This window comes from Brassica napus, chromosome A5, assembly GCF_020379485.1.
Source record: "Brassica napus cultivar Da-Ae chromosome A5, Da-Ae, whole genome shotgun sequence".
Taxonomy (NCBI): Eukaryota; Viridiplantae; Streptophyta; class Magnoliopsida; order Brassicales; family Brassicaceae; genus Brassica; species Brassica napus.
In genome coordinates, this window is record NC_063438.1 from 27,161,305 (window position 1) to 27,188,692 (window position 27,388).

The window sequence follows — 27,388 nt, forward strand, 5'->3', positions numbered from 1 at the left end:
TCTTTTGCATAAGGAGGAAATGAGGTATATCAACTTGTTTTCTTTAAAGAGAAACAACGAAGTATTTGTCGCCGTCCTTTATTATTGGCTACCCACACACCAATTTTCACATTTTCCTTCGCCACATGAATCTAATCGGTTCCAAATCTTTGCGATAAGTATTCTTAGATTTTATGGCTTGATATGAGAAGCATCTTTTTCTGATAAACGTCGCTGAAACTCAAATATTAAAATTATATTTTAATGTTTTTCGTTATTCGAATTTTTTTGAGTCGAAATTATACTAATTTGGGATATAAGACTTGAGAATTAGATATTGTTTAAAACAAGAATGGACATTCGACTATCATGTTTATTATGGTTGTTGACGTTTTGATTCTAGAAAATTTATAACCAAACTGAAATATATCGTTCAATTTAATTCAGCATTTTTTGTTGGTTCGGTTGAATTTTGAGTTAGACGAAAAAAGAAATTCAAAAGTGCAAAGTTATCATAATAATATTTCAAGAAATTCAGATAAGTTCGCTCGATTTGTCACACTAAATTTAGTTTTTGGTTCGACGCAAGTTCCATTTGTTTAACTTAAATTTTTTTGGTACCACTCAATTATTAACAATCAACAGTGAACAATATGTTTTTTTCTAATAATTCAGATTTGAACACAATGATGGTAGTCCTCTTGCATTACTATTTAGCACACGCATATATATCACACCACAAAATCCAAATCTACACTCTCGTGAACCATAAGAGAAGAAAGAGAGCAAAAAGAAAAATGGATACGATGAAAACAACAAAAGTGAAGTTCACAAAAGAGATGATAGAGTCTATCAAAGACAAGCTCCCAAGGCTCAGCTTTCTCCTCCTCTTTCTCCGACAATGCTACGGCGGTTGTGGAGACCGGACCCACTTACTCCCTTGCTCCATCACCACTGCCTCCACCCGCTTCTGGAACCTCTCTGATCGTCCCGTGGAGCTTCAGATTCGAGTCGGGTCGATCCTTAAACGTGTCCACACTCTCAAACCGGGACGTTCCAAAAAGCTCAGGCACAGTAACCTCCACAGAGCCTACGTTCCCGACCAGGAAGGACGTCGATGGTTGTACTACGACGACACGTGTTTACCGTACGTATGGGTTCACGAGACCGGTACGGACTTGTCTAAGATGGTGAAGCAACAGTACGTGAGTCTCGATGATCTTAGGGATTGCTCGGAGATTAGGGTTTTTAAGGATTTACAGAGAGGCTGTGTCTCTGTTGAGAAGAGAGACAGAGCTTCTGCTTTGTGTTGATTTTGAAATTTTTCATTATTGATTACTTCTATATAATTATGAGTACCACATATAATAACTAAATATGTATTTCATTGTGTGAAACATGATGCATGTATCCATCTATATGAAACTCCATCTCCAGTATTGACTCTTGTTGATCTTGGACATATTGGATTACACAATGTCATCACTAATTAGTTTCTTACTAAAAGTGGTAACTAGATCTACTTAGCTGGACTGTGTAGTAGTTGAGGAATATATATATAGTGAAAGAAAAACATTAACAAACAGATGACAGCAAGTTAACACAACTTGGTTAATAGTTAAATAGTATAAGTGCTACGGATATATTTCACACGAATGGTCCATGAAAAATCTTTGAAGTTTGAACTATGTTAGAAAAAAATCACACAAATGATCTATGAAGGGTTCATAATCCAAAATTCAAGAAAGTTTCTTTTAAGTTCCTAATAGTGATGAAATAGTGAAGACTATTCCTCTAGGTGTCTTTGGTCTTCTTTCTTGTTGAAAAACAAATATTTAGAGAGATCTTATCTTTACACATTTCTCGATGATATCAATAATGCGTTGTGTTGTTTTTTGTTTTCTCGTTGGAGAAAGGCAACAAAACTCAGTGATGAGGTGCTTTGATGGCAGGCAAAATAATGACCTTCTTCAGATCCTCTCCACTTTGGTAGAGCACTAATAAATTAATTCAATCGTGCCATGTTATATTTTATCCGATGTCAAATGTTTGATGCACTATACTTTCGGTTTAAGCTCAACAAAGAATCAGTGCAACTTGTATGCATGATGGCTGATGAGACTTACATATTTAAAGTTCTAAAAAATAGATTTTCCGCATGAGATGTAAGTTAAGACTTGGAAAAACATAACTCTATTATAGGATCTATACATATTCTCTATAGTTGTAGAGTTGACCTTTTAGTAACATCAACACGATAGTTAGTGAGAGATTAGGTGGAAAATTTACAAAGTCAAAGTTGCCAAGAAAATTAAAAACCTAACCATTTATCTGTTTGAAAGCTCCTTCGTTGCATTATTAGCAGTACTAACCAAAATAAACTAAGAATGTGATCCATATCAGTTCCCATAGAAACATCTAGGCCTGGGCATTCGGGGTCCCAATCGGGTTTCGGTTTTATCCATTCGGATTTCGGTTTTTCGGGTTTATCAAAATCATCCCCATTCGGATTATATGAAAGTTCGGTTCGGGACCGGTTCGGGTTCTATCGGGTTCGGGTCGGGGTTAGTAAATCTTCAAAGAACCGGCACAACCCAATATACTTTCGGGTTCGGGTCCCAATCGGTTTTTCGGTTTAAAAGTACCTGATTTTTACCTATTTTAGAACTAAAACATGAGTAAAATCGGTTCTTCAATTTTAAAATATCTGATTTGTACCTATTTTGTAACCAAAAGTTAAGTAAAATCGATTCAAAAATAAGGAACATCAACCTTGATCATTCAAAATCAAACGAAAAGTAAACATATTTACTGATAAAAAGAAAACCAAATAAATAAAAGCATAAAACGAAAACCAAGTTCTCATGAAATGAGAAACATTGTTTAACGAAAACAAAATCTAAATCTAAATACTTAAAGATTCAACGGCCAACTTCAACCATCAACCTTCATGCAATAGAACCACCAACATTCATGTAATAGAACCACCAACCTTTATGTAATAGATAAGTATTTTAGATGTTCAATATTTCTTAGTGTATTTTGGATACATATTAGGAATTGAGATCATGTTTGGTATAAGATCTTTTCGAGGTTTTAAATGTTTCGGGTTCTATCGGATATCCATTTAGATTCGGGTTCGGTTCGGATAATACCCATAACCCAAAATACCACAAAACAAGATCCATTCGGTATTTACATCGGGTTCGGATCGGTTCGGATTCATTTTTATCGGATCGGATTCGGTTCGGGTTATCGGATTCGGTTTATTTGCCCAGGCCTAGAAACATCTCTTTGGTTACAACGATACCGTAGACAATGTATTCCGACACAGCTGTAAATACTAATTGTTGCATATTTGAATCTCACCACAATCTAAGAGTGTAACTTCAGTTATCTATATAACCGAATGAACAAAACAACAATGAAACACCATTACCAGTGGAAAGTCCGGTGAAAGTTTTGGCTACCAAAACACATTGCTGGTAGAAACATAAACTTAAAAATTAGATATTTGTATATATACTACACATGTTATACCTTTTATAAACCAAAATCAATCAACAATCCGAAAATGAAAACCAAACTAGCCAGAACACATGTTTTAAGTTTCTTTGAAGGGGACCCACCACACAAAGTCTTGCAATCTGAACATTCAAGGACCATCAGGGATGAGAAAGTAACAACTAAGAGGTGTATGTGATAGATCAAATCCACTTATAGTTATGGTTTTAGCAGATTTGCCTTGAGACAAAATCAAGGTACAGTCTAGGGAGCTCTTCCCTCCAGCTTCGTTTGTATCCTCTAATTTCTCAACTACTTGGACTCTCTTAGCTTTTTTGGTGGCTTTTAGGTAACAATTTTCTTTGCCCTACATTTCCTCGTGATAGTGAATGCTTAGCCACAATATTTGCCACTATGATAAAGAACATAAAAGTTTAACATATTTATATCTATAAAAGCAAAGCAAATTGCATAGCCAACAAAATAAATGAAGAAACAAAGGCAATATAACACTGATAAAGAAACAAAGACAATATCAATATAGATGAATAACAAACCTTTTCTTAGAAAGTATGCATGTAGAACCGAATTTGTCTTCTTCAAGAGTTAGTAACTATTTTGTTTGAGAATCAAAGAGGGATATTAATGAGGCAGTTAAAAAATAACAGAAGAGCTTCCTTCACATCAATGTGCTAAAGATTGGTTCCTTCATTAGCTTTATTCAACTAAGACACAATTAATGTAGTTTGTCATTTGTCGAGTCACATAATCAATGTGTGAAAATACTAATTGTTGCACATTTGAATCTCACCACAATCTAAAATACTAATTGTTGCACATTTGAATCTCACCACAATCTAAAATTGTAAATTCATCGTAGTTATCTATATAACAACAATGAAAAACCATCAACAATATTACATATTAAGTTAGTAAAATTATTTATGTTAACACTATTAATATAACAACAATAAAACATTTGGCTACCAAAACACATTGCTGGTAGGCAAAGAAAACTAAGAATTAGATATAAATATTACAGATTAAGTTAGTAAAATTAACAAAATACAATAAGATGATGATAATGAATGATATTACCCTTTCATAAACCAAAACCAATCATCAAACCAAAGCTAAAAAACAAACCGAACAGAACACATGTTTCATCCCATCGGTTTTAAAAAAAAAAAGACAAAAGTAAAAGAAAAACCAAAAAAAGTCAAAAAGCATGACCAAATCTTCAACACTTCAACTACACATCTGTCTGTCTTCCAAATCTTCTTTCTTCAGTTCTCTTCTGCTTTTCTGTCTTGTGACTCTTATCACCAATGGGAATCTCCTTTAGCACCAACAGAAGACGACAGAGCAACCGCCGTCACCTCCTCCACCACCACCCTCCACCGCCTTACTATTACCTTGACCCTCCTCCTCCGCCGCAGCCATTTCCACCGCATTATGACTACAACTACTCCACTTACCACATCCCTCCACCTCTACCACCACCGCCACAGATCAACTCTTGTTCCTACGGTCATCCTTACCATTACTACCCTCAGCATCCTCAGTATCTCACCACAGCTCAACCCAATTGGTGGGGTCCAACGATGAGACCTGGATTTGTCTGTCCCCCTCAACCTCAAACGCAAATGCAGCCTCTTCCACCTCCTTACGTGGAGAATCAGAACGCCAAGAAGGTGAGGAACGATGTCAACGTGCATAGAGATAAGGTGAGACTCGAAGTAGACGATTTAGTCCCTGGCCACCATCTAGTTTCCTTCGTCTTTGATGCCATTTTCCACGGCAGGTATATAATATATTCACCGATCTGGCTTTATTAGAGGTTGATCCATGACAATTAGCATGAAATGTGATTGAATTTTTAGGTGTTAGAGTCATAATGGTTGTTCAAAAAACAGATTCATAATTAGGACGAAATTATATGATTTATATTGATCAATGTTAAAAAAATCGCTAGGCACTAGTTAGACGTTCATAATAGATTATTGATTAGGCGGGCACCACTGAATTTTTTTTGAATGCCTAGACGGAATCGTCTGAAAAATCGTTTTGGTTAGGTCTGATTTTTAGAACATGGTATTGATCAGTTTAAAGATTATATTGAGACTTCTCATTTGTATTCTCATTTCATTGTTCAGTTTCACTATCACCTTCTTTGCAAAGGAGGAACCAAACTGCACGTTTATCCCGCAGTTTCCAGAGGTTTATCCACCGACAAGGTTCTCTTTTCAGAAAGGTCCTGGACAGAGATTTCTACAGCCTTCAGGGACAGGAACCGACCTGAGCTTCTTCGCTCTTGACGATTTGTCAAAGCCCTTAGAAGAAGACGTGTACCCGCTTGTTATATCAGCTGAGACGGTGATCTCTCCAAATCCCATCTCAGAGCAATCATCAGTTCATAAGCAAGTCACGCAAGCGGTTCTTGAGAAAGACAGCGATGGATCTTTCAAAGTGAAAGTTGTGAAGCAGATTCTTTGGATCGAAGGAGTTCGGTATGAACTCCGTGAGTTGTATGGATCGACCACTCAAGGTGCATCCTCGGGGTTAGAGGATGGTGGTTCGGGTAAAGAATGTGTGATCTGCATGACTGAGGCTAAGGACACAGCTGTGCTGCCTTGTAGACATTTGGTAAAGCTTTTTTATACAGTGTAATCAAGTTTCAAGAGAAGTGCTTTTGAGTTTGCTTTGTCCTGACGTCTAATAGTGTCTTTATGTTGGTCTTTGCAGTGCATGTGTAGTGACTGTGCGAAAGAATTGAGGCTTCAGTCTAACAAATGTCCCATTTGTAGACACCCTATCGAGGAGCTCTTAGAGATCAACGTGAACAGTAGTGATGAACAACACTTTACTTGAAGAAGAAGGTTCTTCTTCCTTTCTTTATTTCCTTTCTTTATTTGGAAGTCTTCCATGTCCGAATATATATTTTGGATCAATGTTGTGTGACTTCATACCGCATATAGATTTGTTTGTGTTAAGGATTTGTATGTGGAAGATATAAATATTAGTATATGTATAGCTATTGTGCTAGAACAGCTTTCATGTACTATCTTTGTCTTCTTGGATAAATTCCACACACTCTCAACAATCAACTATGTGTGTAACTGAATGGGTTTTGTAGAGTTACTTAGCTATAATTCTACAAGAGTTGGTTATGATTATATACACTTTCACTTGTTTGTTATCATTTAACCCTTTTCTCGAGAAAGTCAAAGATTATCAGAGAACATAAAAAACGTTGGTCTTATGCATAAACTCAAAAAGAAGAGAGATTAAAACATAGCTGAAGCTGATGAGGAAGAACCTTTTCTGCTTTTAGCCTATTAGGCTATAAATTTAAAACATTCATTGGAGAAAAGCTGGCGGAGGAAAAAGAATGTTTCCCACTGAGTTTATGCTTAAAAAGTAAAAAAAAGGTCCCTTTGAATAAATTAAAAAAATTATAGTTCCATTCTTTTGAGAGAATGTTCAAACTTTTGAAATGAGAAAAGTCTTCATTTCGATTTGTTATATGTTGGCATTAGGCTATTAGCAAGTTTAATCTGAACTATATATATAGATAATAATTATATTTACTGACAGTCAATTGGGTTTTGATGTAAATTTTTTTGGATAAATTTCATGTATTAATATCTAATCTAAATATGTAAATCGTTTTATCTCCATTTTTAGTTGACTAAAATGAATTGTTATCAAGTAGCCTGTTATCAAGGGTGACGTCGATGAGAAATATTACCTTTTAGAGTCCCAAATGTACAATAATTCACTTTCCCAATATATGAGACTGAAAACGAATCAAAGGAAAAGATTGTAGCACGAGAAGAGAATCGGACAAAAGCTTCAAGAGAATATAATGTCATTTTGTGAATAAGAAGAAGAAGGGCCATGTCATGTGCAGAGACACTCATGTGATCAACAGCTATTTAGATTAGGCAAAACTTCAAACGACAAAGGCCAATTATTAATCTCAACCATGCCAGTTTTTTTAACCCAATGTTTTTGGAACTTTCCGAATGTGCATATTATGCTTCTTATAGTTTAATTCTTTGCTATCAATAATTGAAGAACCATCGTATCAAACAAGGGTTAGAGATCCTAATCTTAAAATTTTATATTATTTGATCAGATTTAGTCAAAAACGTGATAGTAATAAAATCAAATAAATACAAGTATACTTCACCGAGAAAACCATTCCATTCTTTTTTTTCCAAAGGAAAAATCATTATATTTATTAGACGATCAACTTTATTTTAGGTCACTTTAAATGCTCATCTATATGAAAAATGTGAATTCTTAAAGATAGTATTATCATAAGCCAAAAGGAAAGAAAAGATAGGCAAGAGAGTTGTGTTTCATGTTATGTTTAGGCTTTAACAACAACAAGGAGCAATGATAGTAGTAAATGCGTCGAAGAAAAGTATCCGAAAATAAATATGTATATCATAGCTAGAAAAATGAATGTTATATCAAAAAGTAATTGAGATGTACAGTTTAAAATAAGATAAACCTATTGAGATCTGTCAGAAAACGTGATTATGTCTACAATAGTTTATGAAATACGAGGCCTTCATCATAACCCAGACCCACTCTCCATTTTCTATTCTTATATTATAACCAAATTTGTTTTTCAATGTAGACTTCTATTTATCACTTAATTTTATGCAAGGTTGTTTTTCGTTACAACTAATATTTTATAATTTATTCAGCTTATACTAATTACCAGAATAATTGCGGATATTTGTTGTGTTTGGTATAGTTTAACTAATTTTCTACCTAGTCATTCGTTTTTAGGTTTTCCAACCTATAGTTGCGATTTTATATATAAAAGTTGAAAAAATTAGAAAATACAACACATGGCCAATTTGCTTAAGATTTGAGCTTATAAATTATCGAGAAAAGCTTTCTGCAACATTATTGTCTGTACATCTCATTTTCTTTTATCCATCTCAACTTAGATAATGAGGGACTATTACACATAAAGTTAATTTAACAAAAAACTGAATTTTCTCTTATTTAATATATAAAAATTGCGTGAAGTATTTTTTTTTTTGTCTAAGCTTAGGGCCTTAGGGTAACAAAATACATAAGATAATATATTATTGTTCACTTCTTTCTTCTATTAAATTGAACCAGACTTTGCTCCTCTCTCTCTCTCTGACTCTGAAAAAGATGAAGCAGAGAAGTTAATGTTCACCAACTTGCTGTAAAGCCTAAAACTTTCTTCCTTCTTTCAAGTTCTTCTCGCATTTCTCGTCCTCTCTGTTTCTTTGTTGTTTTAAAGAAAGGTATGGTATCTTCCTCAGATGTCACATAATCTGAATATTTCTGTATATGCAGTGATGTGTTCACTTGTTGTGTCCTTGAATGTGCTAAAATAACATTTTCTTGGTTTTTATGTTGTCCAGATTTTAGTTTGGAAGTACAAGAGGAGTCTTCTCAGATCTGGTAATAAAGAGAGAGAAAGAGATTTGAGTTTCATCAGTACACTAATCTTTTTTTTTTTTCACCATACTGTTGAGGAAAAAATGAGTAAAGAAGAGTTCATGAAGATCCAGGTTCGTTTAACCGATTCTTTGATTCCTTCTGAATATTATTTTTTTTCTAACAAAATAATCTTCTCATGAATCTGTGAATTTTTATTTGTAGACTTGTGTTCTTAAAGTGAACATACACTGTGATGGATGTAAGCAGAAAGTCAAGAAAATCTTGCAGAAAATCGAAGGTAAGTAACAAAAAAATAATCAAACTCAAAAAATCTCTTTTGACTTTCTTAAGATTTTGTCAAGATTGTTGACCAAAAGTCTTTGAAACTCATTTTGTGTTTTGTCTGAAACAAAAAAAAACTCAGGTGTTTTTACGACCAAGATTGATTCAGAACAAGGGAAAGTGACTGTCTCCGGGAGCGTAGATCCTTCGGTTCTCATCAAAAAGCTCGCAAAATCTGGTAAACATGCTGAAATCTGGGGAGCTCCAAAGGGTAACAACAACAATCAGAATCAGTTGGCCAATCAGATGAAAGGGATGCAGATTGACAATGGAAAAGGTGTCGGTGGAAAGAACAATAACAACAACAATAAAGCTCCAAAGAACGGTGGTGGCGGTGGCGGTGGAGGAGGAGGCGGCGGAGGTAACAGTAATGCGCCGAAGATGGGACAGCAACTGAATCCACAACAGATTCAGCAGCTTCAACAGATCCAGAAGATGAAAGGGTTTCAAGATCTGAAGCTTCCTCCACAGTTGAAGGATTCCAAGGGCGCTGCTCCTCCTCCGAACAAGAACCAGAAAGGAGTGAAGTTTGATGTTCCTGAGGATGATGATGATGATGACTTCACTGACGACGACGAGTTTGATGATGAGTTCACTGACGATGACGACGAGTTTGATGACGACGAGTTTGGTGATCTCCCTCCTCCGTCTAATAAGATGAAGCCTAACATGATGATGCCTAACGCTCAGCAGATGATGATGAACGCTCAGAAGAACGCTAATCTTGGCGGTAAAGGTGGTCCCAGCGGTGGAAACGGTGGCGGCGGTGGTGGTAAAGGTGGTCCCGGAGGTGGCGGCGGTGGAAAAGGTGCTCCTGGTGGCGGTGGGAATCAAAACCAGGGCGGAGGCAAGAACGGTGGTAAAAACGGCGGTGGTGGACAACCACAAGACGGTGGTAAAAACGGCGGTGGTCCAAACGCCGGAAAGAAGGGTAATGGCGGCGGAGGGGGAGGTGGTGGTGGTGGACCCATGGCTGGAGGACTGCCAGCTGGTTTCCGTCCCATGGGAGGCGGAGGACCACAAAACATGAGCATGCCAATGGGCGGTCCAATGGGTATGGGTGGTCCAATGGGTAGTATTCCGGCGGTTCAAGGATTACCGGCAACCGGTCCAGGCGGTGGTGTACCACCAGGTTATTTCCAAGGAGCCGGACCAGACCCTATGCAAATGCAGCAGCAACAACAACAGCAACAGTATTTAGCAGCGGTTATGAACCAGCAACGTGCCATAGGAAACGAGCGGTTCCAACCAATGATGTACGCAAGGCCACCACCGGCAGTTAACTACATGCCAGCGCACCCGCACCAATATCCAAACCCGTATCCGTACCCGTATCCATATCCACCTCATGGGAATGATCAGTACTCTCATGTCTTCAGCGATGAGAACACATCAAGCTGCGATATTATGTGAGATTTAAAAATTATCCAGAAATAAAACTTGTGTATCCTTTCTTTTGTCTTCAACGGATCAAATCCTAAGTTCTTTTAGGTTGTTTGTGTTTCCAAGTTTGTGATAGTTTTGTAGAATTATAATATATGATTTGGACGTACGTTCGTCTATAAATTAAGTTATATTGAAGTTGTTTTCTCCTTTCATGTGACTTTTTATTTGCTGATCAATAAAATAACGAACATACGGAATTGCTATGAGCAGATTTGGTAGATACCAAATCATGATTAGGTATGAATATTCATACGTTTGGTATATAGTATTTATTAACATGTTTTTATATTTGCCAAAAGTCGTATAAAATAAGAAGATACGGAGTCATAATGGAATTGGAGTTGTGTCCCACGGACTACATAATAAAGATCCTTTTCCTCCACTATATATGGATCTTGCTTTAATTTCTTGTTGTTATTAATTAGTTCTGAATTAAATAAACGAAATAATATTTTTTTCTGCAGTGTTTAGTTTAAGGTAAAAAAAGAAAGTGATGAGGAAAAGTCAGCCTATTGGTTGCATTTATAATTCGAAAGTTAAAAAGGAAAACTCTTAAAAGAAGAAAAACAAGGTAAATAATAATCTGACTACAACGACATATAACTAATTTTTGTGAATAATAATAACAAGAACTGGGTCGTGATCACGTTACATTTGTCTACCTAGTACATAAAAACTGGTCATCAATCTCTATCACAAGTTCACGTCCGACGTAACCGTCGTTAGTCTCGGTACACCATTGGACGGTATGGTTATTGGTTAGCTTATCGATCACTATAGAGCAACCAAATCAATAACAATCATGCCTTTAGTCCCCAAAATATTTTAAAATTATGCATGCGTTATCACTATTGCAAATGCTCATACGATGTGGAGCGATAGAGAGTTTAATTTATTATTAAGTATTCAAACTTTCTCCCAAGACTAAACATAAGAGATGAAGAGAGATACCAGCATCATCATGCATGCATGGTCATGATGATGATTATCTATCATGCATGATGTCACATTGATGATAATGGGGCCCGCCTAGAGAACAGTTGAAGGAGTTAAATGAAAGACTATGTGGCAGCTAAGTGTAGCGTCAGTAGAGTTGTTCAGAAGTGCGTACGTCTTATCTTCGCTATGCTTCGTTTACATAACACACAAACTTACTGATGCAGATTTTTTATTTCGATTCGCCTTAGATTCTGCTTACATTTTTTTCTTTTTGGCTGACATACTTTATCTTATATAGATCTATTTTCTCATGCTGATATAAGAAACAGTAAAATACATACACGCAGGATGATGTATAAAACATGAATTACATATGCCGACAAAAGCAAATTGAAGTGAATTTTTTGAAACTATACTGGGAATATATGAAAAACTACTAGTGATGTGATCCAATCAATATATTTTATAGATATATTTTCCTGGATGTATTTTTCTTATATTGAAATTTATGTTTCCAAAGATAGGAAAATATATATAAATACATCGAAATGAAAAAACATTTATATGATCAGATGTAACTTTTTAAACTTAAATGTTTTCTTTTCTTACAAGGTTGTCTTGTTACCTTTACAAAAACTACTGAAATTTCTTTAAATATTTCTTTTGTATTGGTATAGTAAAGAGTGTTAACCCGACTGAGTTGGGCGAGTGGTTAGAATTTCGTGGTTGAGGTGCCCATGGTGCCAATACGCCCGGGTTCGAAGCCTCACGCTGCAAACAATTCTCTCGGGCCACTGGGGCATTATTACATGGAGCTCGTCAGCGCCAGGAGGGGGATTAGTCCTTTGGGCCTAGAAAGCCTTTGGGGAAACCCTGAATTCCTTAAAATTCAAAAAAAAAAAAAAAATATAGTAAAGAGTGTTCAGGGTATGCTATACTTTTTCAGTACTCTGCATTGATTAGATCCCCCGATATTGGCTGTGAATGTGATCCAGAACAAATGCAGATTTAATGCAGACTATTTAATTTGCAGATAGAACTGCATTAATTACCCATTCATGTTTAAAATGCAGAACTGAATAAAGTAAAAAAAATAAAAACTCCCCTGCATGCAGATTGGTTTTGTTCTTTGATTTCTTGTCCTGCAGATTTTAAGGGAAATGGTGCTGGCGAGATGCAGAGGACCAATAAGGGCTTGAGTTTTTTTTTTAATCATTGATTATAAATACTTTTCATTATTGCACTTTATTTATTTAACAAATTAATTGTTCTCTTAGTAGTGAAATCTAGTATTTTTCATTCTTACGTTATAGTAGTAGACATTTTTTATTAAAAATAAAAAATGATAATTATCTTGTGTCTAATCAAATTTTATATTTTCAGGTTGTCTTTACATCAATTAAAAGAATTCAAAAACTCAAGGAGTATTTTTAATTAGTTCATTAAATAAATAAACAAAATATTCTTTTAAAAGTTTTAATATAACCTTCAAAAAAGTTTATAACTGTCATATAAATTAAAATTAAATAAATAAACATAATTTTTTTATTAATAATATTATATTAATAATTAATATTGGTGTATAAGTAGTATGTTTAGAATATATGGTATTTCTAATACTAAATATAATTAATATATTTAGGTATAGAAATTGTATTTCGGATATTCAAGTACCCGTTCGGTTCTCTATTTGGTTCTAATTCGGTTTCGTTTTTTCGGGTACAAAAATATAAGAATCATTCGGTTATTTTTTAACTTTGGTTTCGGGTTCGTTTTTTTTGTTTCGTTCCGGTTTGGTTTTCGGTTCTTGGTTTTTATGCTCATGCCTAATTAATTCTATGGTTCAAAAGGTAAAAAATAACCGAAAATCGAGTAAAGATACAAAAAATAAAAATAAAATAAGAATACTCACTATAATTTTTGTAATTGTGATGAATTTTCATATAATGGACAATTTTACTATAGTTATTGTTATTTTTAACATTATATTTATTACTTATTTATAATAGTTATATTTAATTTGGATATTTAATTTTCATTAAAAATCAACATGTATTAAATTATAATAATTATTAAATTATCTTGTTGTTCGGTTTAATCTGCATTTGTTCTGCATGATCTGCATTTGTTCTGCTTGATCTGCATTTTTGTTTGATCTGTATTTTTTGATCTGCGTCACCCATTCGAAGCCATTGAGCTTTTAGAGTTGAAAAGTGAAGACAAGTAATAAAAGTGAGCGACAAAGTGTGCGAGCAGCTCGAGATTCGACATTTGTTCATCCGTTGTTTGGTTTCAGCTCTAATTCTATCCTCCAGACGCGGTTACTCTTGTTTCTTAATCATAACCTTGTACAGGTATTTGACAAAACAACCCATCATTTTCTCCTTTTCCTCTTTTGGGACCAATAGTTTGCAATTACACCTTTTAATTATTTTACTTTTCTGAAAGAGATCGCTAGGCCATCCTCCTTTTGTTATCGACATCTCACTGAAATTATTTAGCCGATAATATCATTAATGTGTTGTCAACTCAGCATTGTGAGTGACTTGTTAATCATCCGCATGTTTAAGCATCTAAACTCTGAATCTCAGCCGTTCGATTAGCACTAAGTTTCAAAACTAAACAATTATTAGAACCAGGCTCAACTAGAGTCTACACATGAGCACCTGATTTATCCATTTTTCACCATCTTCAATCATTACACAGCGTCATATACAAATTCCATTTTGTTGATAAATCGTAAATTCATCACGTTGACAAAGTTTTTAAAAAGATGCGTTTTGAATATCAATCACTATTTAAGGAATATAAAAAGTTGTATAGAAAGATGCTTTACAAAAGTAAGTTACTGGTCCAAATTTGAAAATCTTACTATCTCTCTCCTCTTGCCTTCTTTTGCTTGACATTCACTGTGTTTGTCCATATTCCTCAATTCATACCCAAGCTAATATATGTATATATCCTTAGTTTCATGAACTTGATTAACATCAATGTTGATGAAAAATAAGATTGAATTTCTCATGTCAAGGTGGCATCAGAAGCAAGCAAAGACCACTTTAAGGCTTTACTGCCTAAACTTAACCTTGATGACAAATCAATAATTGAGCCACACGCTTTCTCACATGCATGTTAACTAAACTAATCTCCTCTACGTAATTAACTAATCCTAATAAACGAAGTACTAGGAAATTCAACAATATTCATTTATTAAAGGCTTTACTGCCTAAACTTAAAATACCTTGTTATGGGTTTGCTGTTCACTTGATTATGCAAATTGCAAATGAACACCGACACTAAAATCCAAGAAGAATGTGGGTGTATTCAAGAATCTACGCATATAAAAAGCTCGTACACGTTTTTCTATGTTGACACAAAGAAATTCAATATACAAGCTAATTCGTAACGGCCGGAAAGTTAAGGGTGTGGGTGCTAATATCATTTTTCGTTTGTATATATCCACTAAAGCTTAGACTCAATATTATAACGAAATTTGAGCGAGAATGAACAGAAGGACACGAATGCGGTCACCGGCACAAGTAAAACATATATAAAAGAAGGATTTAGAAAGAACATGAGTTTAATAATGAGAGGAAGTGAGATTTTTTTGTTGGGTCAATATTGATTGATGTAAAGCATATAAATAATAGTAGTATATGTTTAGCAACTCAAACCGTGGCACATTTTGGGATAATGATCGTGTACAATTATTATAATACATTATATGTTCATGCGTCAATTATTATGTATCTTACTATTGTATTAAACGTATTATTATATGATCCAAAAGACTTTGTAATGTGTATGATTGACTCAGTAATGCGTCCACTAATGTATATCTACTATGTTTAGGCGTCAATTATTACCTCTAAACTGTTAAAACTGAAGTACAAATAAATTTTAACCCTAAATTTTTCTCAATAATTACCATTCAATACCACTGACTTTATAAATAGCAATTTCTATAAAAATTATTATGAAATTGTCTAATATTTAACTATCTAATAAATTTAGAAGATATCCAATCATTCATTTATTTAAAAAATCAAAATCAAAAAATCAATTTTACAATCCATAAAAAACTATAAAATAGATTAAATGATAAGATTAATTTATTGGTTTATTAAAAATTAAACTAATCAAAATCATTTAAAATTTTCAGAATAATAAAACTAACTCAGTTATATTTAACTAATTATCATCTTATAATTTAATTAGTACAATAATATATGTATTTAATTTTTAAATATTTATAAAAATTAAAAACAGTGCGGAGGCACGGGTCAAGATCTAATACTATGTATTATATTAGTAATGCCTAGCTCCTAGCTAAGTAAAATCCCTTTATATATAAAATAACTTAATTATGCCCTCTCATTTGCTTTTTCCTTATTGTTTTATAATTTAAGAACTATTATTTCGTCACTGATCTTATTTTTACAAATACTCTCTAGTCATCTTAAAAAGCAAAATCCTAGATAAGGATGTCTAATTTGGATACAAATCGAATTGTGTTGAATGAGAAAGAGATAACCATCATATACAATATTTTTCCATAGATCAACTACAGTACTAATCTATTTAGAATATTAAGACAAGGAAATTTTAACATCGTTTGTTTGCTCCGAATTTATTTAGATATTAAAGGGGTTCACGTGCATGTACACGAAAGAAAGAGATCCCTATATTTAGTTTCTACTAATATTTAACATGTTATCATGCTATTGTGAATGTTTTTCTTCTTACCCACGATTCCTTTTTTTTTGTGTCATGGAATTCATATTGTATCTCAAGTATACGAGGAACAGAGTAAGGAAGAGGCATAAGAAGTTCACCTTCCAAAGAGTTGGCTAAACGATGAATGGAATTAAAAAGAGATCAAGGCAAAGTTTTGACAATCCCTCTTAGCAAGAAAAAGTTTGACAATCTCGGGGAATGTCGTAGAATTAATCCAAAACTAGTAGCCTGACTACGAGAATCCAAGAAGACATGGAGTTCAGCTGGAAAATTATCGACGAGGCTTGCAATAAGGATGCGTGCATAGCACAAGCTCAGCCATATGCAGAAGATATCCTGTTGAATTACAGATAATTCTTCACACATTCTGTTTGTTTGTTTTTTTAAGTCCATACGATTCATAATTTGCGTAAGTTTGTTATCTTTTTGTTTACCCGACAAAATTAGAAACATATATAAGATTCGGCGTACTAGTAAAAAAAATTTAAACACCATAATGTATAAGTTCAGAGTTACTTCTATATTAGCGTATATCGTTTAAAAAAAACAAGAAATTAAAAATACTTTAATAAAAAATCATTTTTCAATTTAACGATTAGACTCCGTTACATGATGTGGAAGCATAAAACTGGTTAGAGCATAATTTGTGATGATTTATTTATGGAAATTAAAACTTCGATTAAGTTGGGACACAACAAAAACATATAAGTGTGATAAGGGTATAGGAGCTTATTTCTAGCAAAGTATTAAGTATGCTCATGTAAACGAAGCACATTAGTATATTGGTTTTAGTTGCTAGATTTAGACGATGGCTTCAGGCACAAAGCTTTTCTGAACTTCAAGGGTTAGCTCCTCCAAGCTTAAGTGACACTCCAGTCCTATCTGCATATGCAAATTTTAATTATTTAGGCCTAAAATTATATAAGAAAACAACACATTCAAATTAATTGTTCTATGATTATATATGTATTCACGTACATATAAATATGTACCTTGACAACGAAGAAGTACAAGACAGACTCCTCCATGCAGCTAATGTTGAGGTGAAGAACCTGAAAAGAGAGTTTCTCCAAGACGGATATGATCTTCACCAGCTGGCCCTCATTTCTCCAAGAGACAACTCTCAATACAACGTTAGAGCCTGAGATCTTGGCTTCAACGTTTGCATGATGGGAGTTGGAACATGCTCCAACTTCCTTGAAAGTGCTTGTTGTCATTACATTCTCGATTTGACTAAACGGCATTCTGGTGGTTGCGTTAGGGGTGGCAGCTAAGATGGATGGCTCGACTGTTTGGTGATCATAAGGAGAAGAAGGCCGGTTTAGTGTCTTGCGACGTTTCTTGGACTCGAGAACTTGCACTAATTGCTGCATCTCTTTGATGAACTCGATAACTCCTCCGATTATTGAAGCTTGATCTCCCTAATACCAATCAATAAATGAAGACAATATCATAATATATATGAAGAGATTGGTGCATACGAGTACAAATTATAATACATAGTCAATCATACCACATATGTATAGACAAGAAAAGAAATATGGAATATATGTAGTATGGCAGGTACAACATATATATTTCACCAAAATTAGTAAGTTCTGAATATCCGTTATTAGAAAGATGACCATTAAAACTTCTGATTTGCATACAAATCATTTTTTGGGTCTTGAAAAAGAAACTTTTTCGAGAAAATTCGATTATCCGAAAACCCAAAATTTTCAAGAATCTCAAATTAGACCATCTGAAATTACGTCAACACTAAAATCACCAATCATTAATCAAAAAAAATCCCCAATCTGGATACAATTGAGTATGATGAAGGGAAGGATCTTATAACAAGAAACTTACCCTTTTGATGTAGAAACAAGGTGTCAAAGAACGAAGGGATTTAAGATGCTCATTCATTTGCCTTCTTCGATTCCTCTCAACAGCGATGTGAGACATGATCTTTGATTAATATTCAATTATATGTTCTACGGTTCTTATCTATAAAGAAGAAGACGATCGCTTTCCACGTTTGCTGACACATGCTTCATAACAATGTGGTATTTATACAGCCGCAACAAGGAGAGAGAGTTAGGGTTAAGAGTTTCTTTTCCAGGGTTCATAAATGCACTATGTCACTGTCTCGTGACATTCTTTTGTCTCTTACTAACTTCCTCTCTCTTTGTTATTACAATCAATATGTATAAGTACAAAGTAGAGAAAGGTATGCATACGCGAAGATACGTCACGTTTGTGAAGTTGGATACATTTACATTTACATTCACTGCGTGAGGTCTTTTATGATTTTATATATATCGTATTTTCATCTAGAGTGCATGCCTTTGCACCATCTTCTTTTACTTCTAGTTTCTACCCTTGAGCCTCTTTTTTTTAATTCTTAAACCGTATTTCCTTACCAAAACAAAGAAGCTTAGAACGTTTTCATTATGTACACAAAGTTGAAGTATTAAGTTCTCCCAAGATCAGACAATTTAGAAGCAGTAACGTATGATGTAACTTTTTATATGAAGTGATTCATCATGATCGTCCAAATCTCTGGCTTATATTTTCTTATTCTTTGAGTACCTACTCTAGATTCATCTATCCAATGGTTTTATAAGATTAGTACAAATAAAAAAATAATGAGACTATATATATGATCTCATCGTTCTCCGTTGTGGATCCAATTGGAACGCCATGCTAATGTTTTTATGGATCAGTTGCATGAATAGACTCTACAAGAAGAAGAAAATGATATAACATTTGTAGCAAACTTAAGTTGTCCAAGGTTTTTCATGAGTCTCAGCTACCTTGACGGCTCATTAAGATTCCTCCCAAAAACTGGTATTCTTGTTTTTAATGAAAGATGTATTCTGAAATTTTTGGCTTCGTTTATTTAACTTGTGAGCAATACATGTTCCAAACTTCATTTACAAGGTTTTAACATAACCAAAAATGTTGTTATAGTGACATTAACCTAACCAATTAAAATGTTGTTATCGTAATAGCTTTTTCCTTAATGCAACATGCTATTGTTAAATAACAAATGCAAAGATGGGGAAAATAAAAACAAGTTCTACCCTAATTAAGTCCCAACAATGTAGAAGTTGTAAAGAAATATTCTTGACATATGTTTGTATGCTACAATATGTATACGGCATGCAAAGGTGCATGCCCCCATTTAATTAAAATATTAACTTTAGGAGTATAGTAATTTAACTCCAGCATCGCTATTCAATTTGTCCATGGTATATCACGTTATATAATACATATTGACAACGCAAGCAATAAGAAAATCCAGAAGAAAAACAAAATTCAAGATACGTGTTTGCACAATAAGCAAGTATACAGTTAGTAACTTATCCAACCAAACATAGAGAATTTGATAGTATGTATTATATTTGACAAATTGAAACTCAAAACTTAAGTAAGAGTGCTTATATTATGAAATTCTGATTATCATTTTCTTATTTATTTTTGAGGAAAATTCACATTGTTTATGTCAGATACTTTTTTCTTTTGCCAACGTCCATCTTCTAAGATCAAGTGGTAGTCGGGCTTGAGTCGTTCCGAAAAAATGGCTGGATCTGATTTATATGAGAAAAGAGAACTCTGATGTTTCTCGCCCCTTTTGCGAGAGAATCTGCACGCAAATTCTTTGTCCTGGGTATACGGTCAATGCTAAAAACCGAGAAACCCGCTTTTAGGCGTTTGAATGAGACTAGCTCGAAGGTAAACGCTGGCCAGTCGGTGGGGTTCGTAATCATGTAATGACAATCCAATGACATTTACAATATAATAAAATATGCAAGGGTCGAAAACCAAATGCCAAACTAATTCAATCTGGTTTTGGGATTGGTTAAAGTGCATTTCAGCATCATCCTCTAACATATTGATTGTAATAGACTGTGTTTTCATTTATTTCAATAGACAAATGGACATGGCAAATAGCTCACTCACCATCAATTGTTTCACAATAAAAATCATTCAAATCACGAAACAATGATTTATTTTTATTTTTTGGTAATTATGAGACTTCTTCATAATCTCTTGAGAGTTCATGCTACTATCTCCTTATTATCCACTGAAGAAGAAGCCTCATCATGAACTGCGTGTAACAAAAAAAAAACATAGATTGTATCAATACGAGTTGGATTACAAGGAGATGCTGCTGATATTTCAATCTCCAAATCAGCGTGTTTTAATACTCCTGAGACTGAAAAATTTATAAATTTTCTGTAACCTTTTCCATACAACTAACACATTTTATGTTTTCCAAAACAGAGTCTACTCTAGGAATCAGTAAGAAAGATCTCAAAAGGATTCGAAATATAAAGAGAAAAAAAAAACAATCACATATACCTTTAATGGATTTTTCAAACTGCTGAAGCTGAGAAACGAAACCAAAGTTAGGCAATGCTTGAGGTCGTCTACTCTTTACTATCTCCATAGCTTTAGAGAAACCAATCCCATGCTTTCTCATCAGATAAGCCACCACTATAGTCACACTTCAAAAAATATAAAAAAAATCAAATTGTTGTAAGTACACATAACAGAGAGATCATTCCCTATTTAAGAAGACAACAACTACCAAAAACAAAGTCTCACCTCCTTGAGATCCCCATGAAGCAATGGACCAAAACACCACCACCAGATTCAATAGCTTGGTCGATGAAGCTATAACACTCATCGAAGTACACAGTCAAATCCGTCTCGGATCTGTCAACAACTAACCTCATAATCACAAACAAACGAACAAAGGTTACAACTTTACAGTTCAAGAAGAGGAACACGATCATGAAGAATAAAAAACAGTCAAAAAGGAGGCACCTTCGATGACTTTATAGACAAAGTCATCAGGGTAAGGAGGGGACAAGGCAACAGCTATGGTTAAGACATGAGTGACGTTGGAGGCTTTGAGCAAATCTTTGTTATTCGCTTCGGCTACTGAACCTATGAAGAGTCCCTGCTGGATTTGGCTGAGATCGTTGCCTCCTTCGAGTAGCTTCTGGGTATTGGCTTCTCCCACTCCGAAGAGATCTACCACTTTCTCCATCTTCTCTAACTCCACTTGTCTTACTTTCTTTCACCAACTCCCCGAGAATATATGAACAAATAGGCGAACAAAAAGAAAAGTAATCAGTCGGGGTCGGGTTTGAAGATACAACAAGCACCAGTGGTCTAGTGGTAGAATAGTACCCTGCCACGGTACAGACCCGGGTTCGATTCCCGGCTGGTGCATTTTAACTTTTGCTTGATTTTGGGCCGCCGAACTTTTCATTTTACTGCAAACCAATGGACTTTCGCAAGTATTTATTAGACCCAGATCATTTCTTTAAGCCCGCCTATGTACTACTTGGTCAAAAGCAGTGTTTCGAAACCCGACCCGGACCTACGGTTGAACCAGTAAACCCGATGATCTAGAAAAAATCCAGTTTGGATTTTTCACAAAACCCAATATTTAGAAACCCGCAAACCCCAGTAAAATCAAGAACTTGATACCGGTTAACCACCGGTTGAACCAATAAATAAATTTTACTTCTTTTTTTAAGTTTTTAATTATGTTTTTAGATTAGGTTTTATATTCTAAGTTTCCAATTAAGAAGTTAGATGCTGACAAAAAAAAGAAGTTAAGTTTTCTCTTTTCAATTTTATATTTCTGATTTTTAGATTTTGATGAAAATTTCACTATGCCACATGAAGAAAATGAAGTGAACAATGGTAGAGAGAACCAAAATTAGTTGATCTGATTTGGTGTTAGTTTATTTCCATTATTGACAATTTATTGCAATGATCTTTTACTTTTGTTTTTTGTTTTGGATTTGAAGTTTAATTTGGTATTTGTATTGGACATTTAAATATTTATGAATTTTATGTCTTAATTTTTTTTAGATGTCATAACTCTTACCTTGTTACAAAATTTTTTAAATAGTCTAAACTATTTTTTGATATTTTGTATGTCAAATGAAAATAAAAATATAAAAATTAAAGTTAAGTATTTTCATAGGAGTTAACTCATAGATTTTTGAGAAAAATTCAAAAATATGAAAATCCTATTTTAATGCATAGTTGCATCATTCACTAACATATGATGAAGGTCAAAGAGGTTTGAAATTTTTGTTGTCTCCGTTCCTCTAGAGAATAGCGATTTTAAACTGGTTAGTCTACCAATTTAGTAGTATTATGCAATTTTACTAAATTAATTGACAAAAAAATTAAAACGATGCCCATCTACCATGGAAGAGAGTTTGATGTACATTAATACAAATGTAGAATGTGTTTAGAAAATTTAAAACAACACTAAATATCATAAGCTTAAGTATATTAAACATTTACCGAAAATCTCAATATTTTCATAGGGGTTGTTAACTAATAGATTTTGAGAAAAATTCAAAAATATGAAAATTTTGTTTTAATGCATAGTTGCATCCTTCACTAACATATGATGAAGGTCAAAGAGGTTTGGAACTTTTGCTTTCTCCGTTTTTCTAAAGAATAAGGATTTTATAGTGGTTAGTCCACCAATTTAGGGAGTATTATGAAGTTTTACTAAATTAATTGACAAAAAAATTAAAAAGATGCCCATCTACCATGAAATAGAGTTTGACATACATTAATACAAATGTAGAATGTGTTTAGAAATTTTAAAACAACACTAAAGATCATAAGCTTCAGTATATAAAATATTTACCGAAAAACTCAATATTTTCATAGGGGTTAACTCATAGATTTTTAGAAAAATTCAAAAATATGTAATTTGGTTTTAATGCATAGTTGCATCCTTCACTAACATATGATGAAGGTCAAAGAGGTAAGGAACTTTTGTTGTCTCCGTTTTTCTAAAAAATAGCGATTTTATAGTGGTTAGTCCACCAATTAAGTAGTATTATGGAATTTTACTAAATTAATTGACAAAAATATTAAAACGATGCCCATCTACCATGAAATAGAGTTTGATATACATTAATACAAATGTAGAATGTGTTTAGAAATTTTAAAACAACACTAAAGATCATAAGCTTCAGTATATAAAACATTAACCGAAAAACTCAATATTTTCGTAGGGGTTAACTCATAGATTTTGAGAAAAAATCAAAAACATGAAAATTATGTTTTAATGCATAATTTCATCCTTCACTAACATATGATGAAAGTCAAAGTGGTTTGAAACTTTTGTTGTCTTCGTTTTTCTAGAGAATAGCAATTTTATAGTGGTTTGTCCACAAATTTTGGGAGTATTATGAAGTCTTACTAAATTAATTGACAAAAAAATTAAAACGATGCCCATCTACAATGAAATAAAGTTTGATATACATAAATACAAATGTAGAATGTGTTTAGAAATTTTGAAACAACACTAAAGATCATAGGCTTCATTATATAGAACATTTACCGAAAAACTCAATATTTTCGTAGGGGGTAACTCATAGATTTTGAGAAAAATTCAAAAATATGAAAATTCTGTTTTAATGCATAGTTGCATCCTTCACTAACATATGATGAATGTTAAAAAGTTTTGGAACTTTTGTTGTCTCCGTTGCTCTAGAGAATAGCGATTTTATATTGGTTAGTCCACTAATTTAGGGAGTATTATAGAATTTTACTAAATTAATTGACAAAAAAATTGAAACGATGCCCATCTACCATGAAATAGAGTTTGATATAAATAAATACAAATGTAGAATATGTTTAGAAATTTTAAAACAACATTAAAGTTCATAGGCTTCATTATATAGAACATTTACCGAAAAACTCAATATTTTCATAGGGGTTAGTTAACTCATAGATTTTGAGAAAAATTCAAAAATATAAAAATTTTGTTTTAATGCATAGTTGCATCTTTCACTAACAGATGATGAATGTTAAAGAGGTTTGGAACTTTTGTTGTCTCTGTTGCTCTAGAGAATAGCGATTTTTATAGTGGTTAGTCTACCAATTTAGTAGTATTATGCAATTTTACTAAATTAATTGACAAAAAAATTAAAACGATGCCCATCTACCATGAAATAGAGTTTGATATACATTAATACAAATGTAGAATGTGTTTATAAATTTTAAAACAACACTAAAGATCATAGGCTTCATTATATAGAACATTTACCGAAAAACTCAATATTTTCGTAGGGGGTAACTCATAGATTTTGAGAAAAATTCAAAAATATGAAAATTCTGTTTTAATGCATAGTTCCATCTTTCACTAATATATGATGAAGGTCAAAGATGTTTGAAACTTTTGTTGTCTCCGTTTCTCTAGAGAATAGCGATTTTATTGTGGTTAGTCCACCAATTAAGTATTATTATGGAATTTTACTAAATTAATTGACAAAAAATTAAAACGATGCCCATCTACCATGAAATAGAGTTTGATATACATTAATACAAATGTAGAATGTGTTTAGAAATTTTAAAACAACACTAAAGATCATAAGCTTTAGTATATAAAACATTTACCGAAAAACTCAATATTTTCGTTGGGGTTAACTCATAGATTTTGAGAAAAAAATGAAAAATATGAAAATTCTGTTTTAATGCATAATTGCATCCTTCACTAACATATGATGAAGGTCAAAGTGGTTTGAAACTTTTGTTGTCTCCGTTTTTCTAGAGAATAGCAATTTTAAAGTGGTTAGTCCACAAATTTTGGGAGTATTATAAAGTTTTACTAAATTAATTGACAAAAAAATTAAAACGATGCCCATCTACAATGAAATAGAGTTTGATATAAATAAATACAAATATAGAATGTGTTTAGAAATTTTGAAACAACACTAAAGATCATAGACTTCATTATATAGAACATTAACCGAAAAACTCAATATTTTCGTAGGGGGTAACTCATAGATTTTGAGAAAAATTCAAAAAATATGAAAATTCTGTTTTAATGCATAGTTGCATCCTTCACTAACATATGATGAATGTTAAAGAGGTTTGAAACTTTTGTTGTCTCTGTTGCTCAAGAGAATAGCGATTTTTATAGTGGTTAGTCCACTAATTTATGGAGTATTATGGAATTTTACTAAATTAATTGACAAAAAAATTGAAACGATGCCCATCTACCATGAAATAGAGTTTGATATACATTAATACAAATGTAGAATATGTTTATAAATTTTAAAACAACACTAAAGATCATAGGCTTCATTATATAGAACATTTACCGAAAAACTTAATATTTTCGTAGGGGGTAACTCATAGATTTTGAGAAAAATTCAAAAATATGAAAATTCTGTTTTAATGCATAGTTGCATCCTTCACTAACATATGATGAATGTTAAAGAGGTTTGGAACTTTTGTTGTCTCCGTTTTTCTAGAGAATAGCAATTTTATAGTGGTTAGTCCACAAATTTTGGGAGTATTATGAAGGTTTACTAAATTAATTGACAAAAAAATTAAAACGATGCCCATCTACCATGAAATAGAGTTTGATATACATTAATACAAATGTAGAATGTGTTTATAAATTTTAAAACAACACTAAAGATCATAGGCTTCATTATATAGAACATTTACCGAAAAACTCAATATTTTCGTAGGGGGTAACTCATAGATTTTGAGAAAAATTCAAAAATATGAAAATTCTGTTTTAATGCATAGTTGCATCCTTCACTAACATATGATGAATGTTAAAGAGGTTTGGAACTTTTGTTGTCTCCGTTGCTCTAGAGAATATCGATTTTATAGTGGTTAGTCCACTAATTTAGGGAGTATTATGGAATTTTACTAAATTAATTGACAAAAAAATTGAAACGATTCCTATCTACCATGAAATAGAGTTTGATATACATAAATACAAATGTAAAATGTGGTTAGAAATTTTAAAACAACACTAAAGTTCATAGGCTTTAGTATATAGAACATTTACCGAAAAACTCAATATTTTCGTAGGGGTTAACTCATAGATTTTGAGAAAAATTCAAAAATATAAAAATTCTGTTTTAATGCATAATTGCATCCTTCACTAACATATGATAAAGCTCAAAGTGGTTTGAAACTTCTGTTGTCTCCGGTTTTCTAGAGAATATCAATTTTATAGTGGTTAGTCTACAAATTTTGGGAGTATTATGAAGGTTTACTAAATTAATTGACAAAAAATTAAAACGATGCCCATCTACCATGAAATAGAGTTTGATATACATAAATACAAATGTAGAATATGTTTAGAAATTTTGAAACAACACTAAAGATCATAGACTTCATTATATAGAACATTTACCGAAAAACTCAATATTTTCGTAGGGGGTAACTCAGAGATTTTGAGAAAAATTCAAAAATATGAAAATTATGTTTTAATGCATAGTTGCATCCTTCACTAACATATGATGAATGTTAAAGAGGTTTGGAACTTTCGTTGTCTCCGTTGCTCTAGAGAATAGCGATTTTATAGTGGTTAGTCTACCAATTTAGTAGTATTATGGAATTTTACTAAATTAATTGACAAAAAAATTAAAACGATGCCCATCTACCATGAAATGGAGTTTGATATACATTAATACAAATGTAGAATGTGTTTAGAAAATTTAAAACAACACTAAAGATCATAAGATTCAGTATATTAAACATTTACCGAAAAACTCAATATTTTAAGAGGGGTTAACTCATAGATTTTGAGAAAAATTCAAAAATATGAAAATTCTGTATTAATGCATAGTTGCATCCTTCACTAACATATGATGAAGGTCAAAGATGTTTGAAACTTTTGTTGTCTCCGTTTCTCTAGCGAATAGCGATTTTATAGTGGTTAGTCCACCAATTAAGTAGTATTATGGAATTTTACTAAATTAATTGACAAAAAATTAAAACGATGTCCATGTACCATGAAATAGAGTTTGATATATATTAATAAAAATTTAGAATGTGTTTAGAAATTTTAAAACAACACTAAAGATCATAAGCTTTAGTATATAAAACATTTACCGAAAAACTAATTATTTTCGTAGATTTTGAGAAAAAATGAAAAATATGAAAATTCTGTTTTAATGCATAATTGCATCATTCACTAACATATGATGAAGGTCAAAGT

The 27,388-nt window shown here is 32.9% G+C and overlaps 5 protein-coding genes and 1 non-coding gene across 6 annotated transcripts; 4 read left to right on the plus strand and 2 right to left on the minus strand.

The window, feature by feature from the left end:
- The first annotated feature begins 587 nt into the window (after nt 1-587).
- On the plus strand, nt 588-1,418 carry BNAA05G31130D. The gene has a single exon (XM_013877230.3). The coding sequence runs from the start codon at nt 633-635 to the stop codon at nt 1,290-1,292; it is 660 nt and encodes a 219-aa protein (XP_013732684.2). The 5' UTR covers nt 588-632; the 3' UTR covers nt 1,293-1,418.
- Nucleotides 1,419-4,658: 3,240 nt separating this feature from the next.
- LOC106436272 (probable E3 ubiquitin-protein ligase LUL4) lies at nt 4,659-6,659 on the plus strand. The gene is made up of 3 exons (XM_013877229.3): nt 4,659-5,287; nt 5,640-6,129; nt 6,229-6,659. The coding sequence occupies exons 1-3, from the start codon at nt 4,812-4,814 to the stop codon at nt 6,352-6,354; spliced, it is 1,092 nt and encodes a 363-aa protein (XP_013732683.2). The 5' UTR covers nt 4,659-4,811; the 3' UTR covers nt 6,355-6,659.
- Nucleotides 6,660-8,571: 1,912 nt separating this feature from the next.
- LOC106436270 (heavy metal-associated isoprenylated plant protein 32) lies at nt 8,572-10,862 on the plus strand. Its single transcript, XM_013877226.3, has 4 exons — nt 8,572-8,783; nt 8,904-9,053; nt 9,145-9,220; nt 9,347-10,862. The coding sequence occupies exons 2-4, from the start codon at nt 9,024-9,026 to the stop codon at nt 10,675-10,677; spliced, it is 1,437 nt and encodes a 478-aa protein (XP_013732680.2). The 5' UTR covers nt 8,572-8,783; nt 8,904-9,023; the 3' UTR covers nt 10,678-10,862.
- A 2,542-nt stretch (nt 10,863-13,404) lies between these two features.
- LOC106436260 (transcription factor MUTE) lies at nt 13,405-19,088 on the minus strand. The gene is made up of 3 exons (XM_013877219.3): nt 18,232-19,088; nt 17,376-17,804; nt 13,405-17,265 (listed from the first exon to the last, which is right to left on the minus strand). The coding sequence occupies exons 1-3, from the start codon at nt 18,325-18,327 to the stop codon at nt 17,185-17,187; spliced, it is 606 nt and encodes a 201-aa protein (XP_013732673.2). The 5' UTR covers nt 18,328-19,088; the 3' UTR covers nt 13,405-17,184.
- A 1,172-nt stretch (nt 19,089-20,260) lies between these two features.
- On the minus strand, nt 20,261-21,488 carry LOC106436252 (dual specificity protein phosphatase 1B). Its single transcript, XM_048780106.1, has 4 exons — nt 21,199-21,488; nt 20,977-21,097; nt 20,731-20,876; nt 20,261-20,476 (listed from the first exon to the last, which is right to left on the minus strand). The coding sequence occupies exons 1-4, from the start codon at nt 21,422-21,424 to the stop codon at nt 20,427-20,429; spliced, it is 543 nt and encodes a 180-aa protein (XP_048636063.1). The 5' UTR covers nt 21,425-21,488; the 3' UTR covers nt 20,261-20,426.
- A 50-nt stretch (nt 21,489-21,538) lies between these two features.
- TRNAG-GCC lies at nt 21,539-21,609 on the plus strand. The gene has a single exon. It is a non-coding gene; the product is annotated as a tRNA-Gly (tRNA).
- The last annotated feature ends 5,779 nt before the right edge of the window (nt 21,610-27,388 follow it).